The sequence below is a fragment of the Dipteris shenzhenensis genome, chromosome 12 (genome assembly GCF_047967505.1).
Source record: "Dipteris shenzhenensis isolate YYH24624 ecotype China chromosome 12, Dip_SZ_1.0, whole genome shotgun sequence".
Lineage (NCBI taxonomy): Eukaryota > Viridiplantae > Streptophyta > Polypodiopsida > Gleicheniales > Dipteridaceae > Dipteris > Dipteris shenzhenensis.
Window position 1 is genome coordinate 43,362,723 of NC_141607.1, and position 3,631 is coordinate 43,366,353.

General features: G+C 45.8%; 1 protein-coding gene across 1 annotated transcript; it reads right to left on the reverse strand.

Annotated features, from left to right (window-relative positions):
- Positions 1-259: 259 nt before the first annotated feature.
- Positions 260-2,223, reverse strand: LOC147896256 (putative calcium-binding protein CML11). The gene is made up of 2 exons (XM_087382532.1): positions 1,876-2,223; positions 260-1,724 (listed from the first exon to the last, which is right to left on the reverse strand). The coding sequence occupies exon 2, from the start codon at positions 1,537-1,539 to the stop codon at positions 1,042-1,044; it is 498 nt and encodes a 165-aa protein (XP_087238658.1). The 5' UTR covers positions 1,540-1,724; positions 1,876-2,223; the 3' UTR covers positions 260-1,041.
- Between the last annotated feature and the right edge of the window lie 1,408 nt (positions 2,224-3,631).

The window sequence follows — 3,631 nt, forward strand, 5'->3', positions numbered from 1 at the left end:
CATGTGAAAGATATCATGACATTTCTCCTGACACTCCATCTGAGCCCTGCAGGATATGTATTATTACCTGTACATATCTAGATGAATCCATACAATCTCAGAGGAGGGATCGAGGATCACACAACATAAACATAGTTCCAGCAACATAGATAATATATACCTTCGTAACACTAGAATATATCCAATCGTACAAATTTAGATTTTTTGTTGTTATAAAGTCCAACATAAAGAAAAAACAATGTTACCAAGAATAAAATCATGTGACAACACCTTGCAGTTGCATCTAGAGCATCGACCTTGGAAAGGAGATCCATATGATCTGAAGGCCTTGACGTGGCACAGCTTAACTGCTAGGTCCATTCCAACTCCATAACCATGGAGTATCTGACTACATGGCCAGAGAGATTATCAGTTTGCCCACCTTCCTTGAACCTAATTTGCTAAACCGCAGAGAGTAACATGACAACAAGTATGATGCAGCTGCCTCATCCAACCAGCCAATATGCAATATAATTCAAGGTGATTTGCCAACTGTCTCCTTTTGCAACTTCATATCAGAAAAGGAATATTGAACATTACCAGAAAAAGCCCATTTCAGAGCTTCGGATGACTCCACTGTTGGACGAAGAGTAGCCCACGTGAGGTGTAACAAATGGTATTTGCTATCACAAAAGGGCCACTTCGGGTTACTTTACTGAAATTCACTGGATGACTCCACCGTTTAGCTTGAGATTGCCAGCAAGTCGTGATTCAAGCTCATGTAGGGAGTGGTTTCCGAATGCTAGGACATCAAAATTCATCATCATCAACCATATCTACTTGAATTGCCATCACAAAAGGCACACTTGCATATAGTCACCATGAAACCCTGCAACTTGTTATGTTTTCGTCAGAAGTTTAGCTCAAGCTTTTCTTATGTAGCACTGCAAACTTTGGAAAATCCAAACTTGATATCAACTGTCCATGATGCAAATCCACCTAATCCTCTAACTTAAACAGACAAAGGAACTCATGGCGTCAGCTTGATAGATCGATATCCGATCAACCCTCAGTTGATCTAGCTCCCATGCTTGAGGCAGTTTCAAAGGCTGCAGAAGTTATGGCCGCTGCAAATTCTGGATAGCTTATCCGGCCATCGCCGTCTGTATCTGCCTCTTTGATCATCTCAGTGAGCTCTTTCACAGAGAGAGCATGGCCAAGGCGTGCCATGGAATGAGCCAGCTCCACTGCCGTAATAAAGCCATTGCCATCCCTGTCAAACGCACGGAAGAGAGCCTGCAACTGCTCTTCGCTATAGGCAGGGGGCTTGCCCAGCTCAGGCGCAAGCAGATCCACAAATTCCTGGAACTCGATCAACCCGTTGTTGTTCGTGTCTGCCTTTTGCGTTAATGCCTCTAACTGCTGCGCGTTCGGCTTCAATCCCAACGATCGAAGCAAAGATCCCAGTTCCAATTCTGTAATGCTGCCATCGCCATCCCTGTCGAACTTGCAAAAGATCTGCTTCAACTCTGCTAGCTGCTCCTCGTCAAGGCTGGTCATGGTGCAGGGACGGCAGCAATGTCAATATGCGATCGGAGCGGATGCGATATGGGTCGGGAGGGGGGAGGCTAAAGAGGAGGCTAAAACCTTCACCCACTCAACTCATTTGGGCGATTGCAATCATGCTGCTGTGAGGATCAATCCTATTTGATTTCAACCTCGCAGGGGTGAGCCGGGATCAAAGCCTGCAAAACGAAAAATTCCGTAATGAATGATGAGGCAGGGAGGAAACGATTCGAGTCTCACTCAGAATCGATCGATCTCTGTAATCTCTACGGGAACCTCCCGGCTAATTGCGGCCTGCAAGTCTACAGATCGACAGAATTCCCGCCTTACAGGTCTCCGAAGGCACCGGAGGTCGTTCAGAAAGCGCCATTGTAGACCCCAGGGGCGCTAGACTCGGTACAAGCGAGACTTTTTCGGAATGAAGGGGATCTCGACAGCTGCCTTTCTCCCTCGCTCCATCTCTCCTGTTTGGTCCCATAAATCCTGAGGGGTCTTGAATACAATCGTATCTCTCTCTCTCTCTCTCTCTCTCTTTGGCTTTCGCATGTGCAAGGATCCGTTGCTACCATCATCCACAGACCACCTACAATTCTACTAGCGCCATCGAATGACCCAACAGAGCATGCATGTGCATAGCACCCTTCTTCCACGGATGAATCAATCATCGGCACCAAATCAGCCGACGCACAGCTGCGCGTCGAGGGGCCTGCTCTACGCGTCTCCACTCTGACTTGAATGGTACCATCCCTCCCTCTACCATGACTTGAATGGTACCATCCCTCCCTCTACCATTCTCATTTTAGGCAGAATACACACACGTCCGAACGAGTCAGCAATTCCCGAACCGCCACTGCGGCGGCGAGATTAAGGGCCCGGCTCTCTGTGCCTCATTTTGGTTATTTGCTTTTTACGGCACGCAGCCTAGGGAGAAGTTTGGGTTTTTTGATCTCTCATTGAGCCACTTGTCACCGCACGCAGCCTAGGGAGAAGTTTGGGTTTTTTTATCTCTCATTGAGCCACTTGTCACAATCTTGAACGTTGATTTTACGCAAAAAGTATGAGAAGCTTTTCACCATATGGGAGAAAAGCATAGAAGTGTTTTTCTCATAAATAGTATTTTCTCTGTTTTGAACTAACGGTGGAGAGGTCTGCTGCTTGTAGTGTCTTCAACCAACCTTGACAAGTTTGTGAGGTAAGATCTACGAGTGTTAGTTTTTGTAGTTGTTTCATTAAGGTTTTGAGGTTTCTATGGTGTCGTCTGTTAATTTTCGGAGCCATCTTGTGCTCAAGGTGCTGCAATCCTTTATATGTAAGGAAATTTTGACCCTCGTATATAGTAGATGCGAGCTAGCACTTGACACTCAGGATGGGAGTCAGAGAAGCAGCCGAGCTTCTGTCTCCCTCTACACTTCCACCCCTTCTCCCTATATCTTGATCATCTCCTTTTCCCTCCCCCGCCCTGCCTCCACCAAAATCGTTGAACAGTTCCCTTGTCGTGCGATACTTCTGCTGCCATCTGCATTTGCGTTTACAAAACGCGGCCTAGCTACTCCATGCAAAATCTGCTACGCTAACTACACAACATCATTAGATCTGTAGAAAAGTCTCACAACTTCAACTTCGCAATTCTTAGGGGGGGTAAGTCCTCTTTGGGTTTCTGTTGGCACTAGATGTGAGAGGAGGGTGTATTGAAACTGGTAGAATCTATGAATTGGGCGCAACAACGACAATAGAAATCGGTAGAGGCGACTTTTTGTGTATGAGTGGGTAAGACTTTATGACGTAGATGGCGCATTAAAGATGATGAAATTTTCGAAGGGAGAACTGCAGTCGAAAGTTATTGGTCTTAGTTAGTCAATCTCCATGGTGATTGAATGTCCTTGATACGATTGTGTATAGGCTATGCAAGAGGAGGCAACAACTTGGATGGATTGAAAGCTGATTGATTACAAAACGGTAACGATACAAGATACATACAACTGCTGAATGTATTGCAGAGAGATATACACAGATTTTAGCTTTGCCTTGTCGCTCTGGCCATTATCCAATGATCCAAGTTCCGGTCCACCCAAAGATGCTCAAGAGT

Coding starts and splice junctions, on each gene's coding strand:
- LOC147896256 (XM_087382532.1), bottom strand. CDS start 1,539: ATGACCAGCCTTGACGAGGAGCAGCTAGCAGAGTTGAAGCAGATCTTT.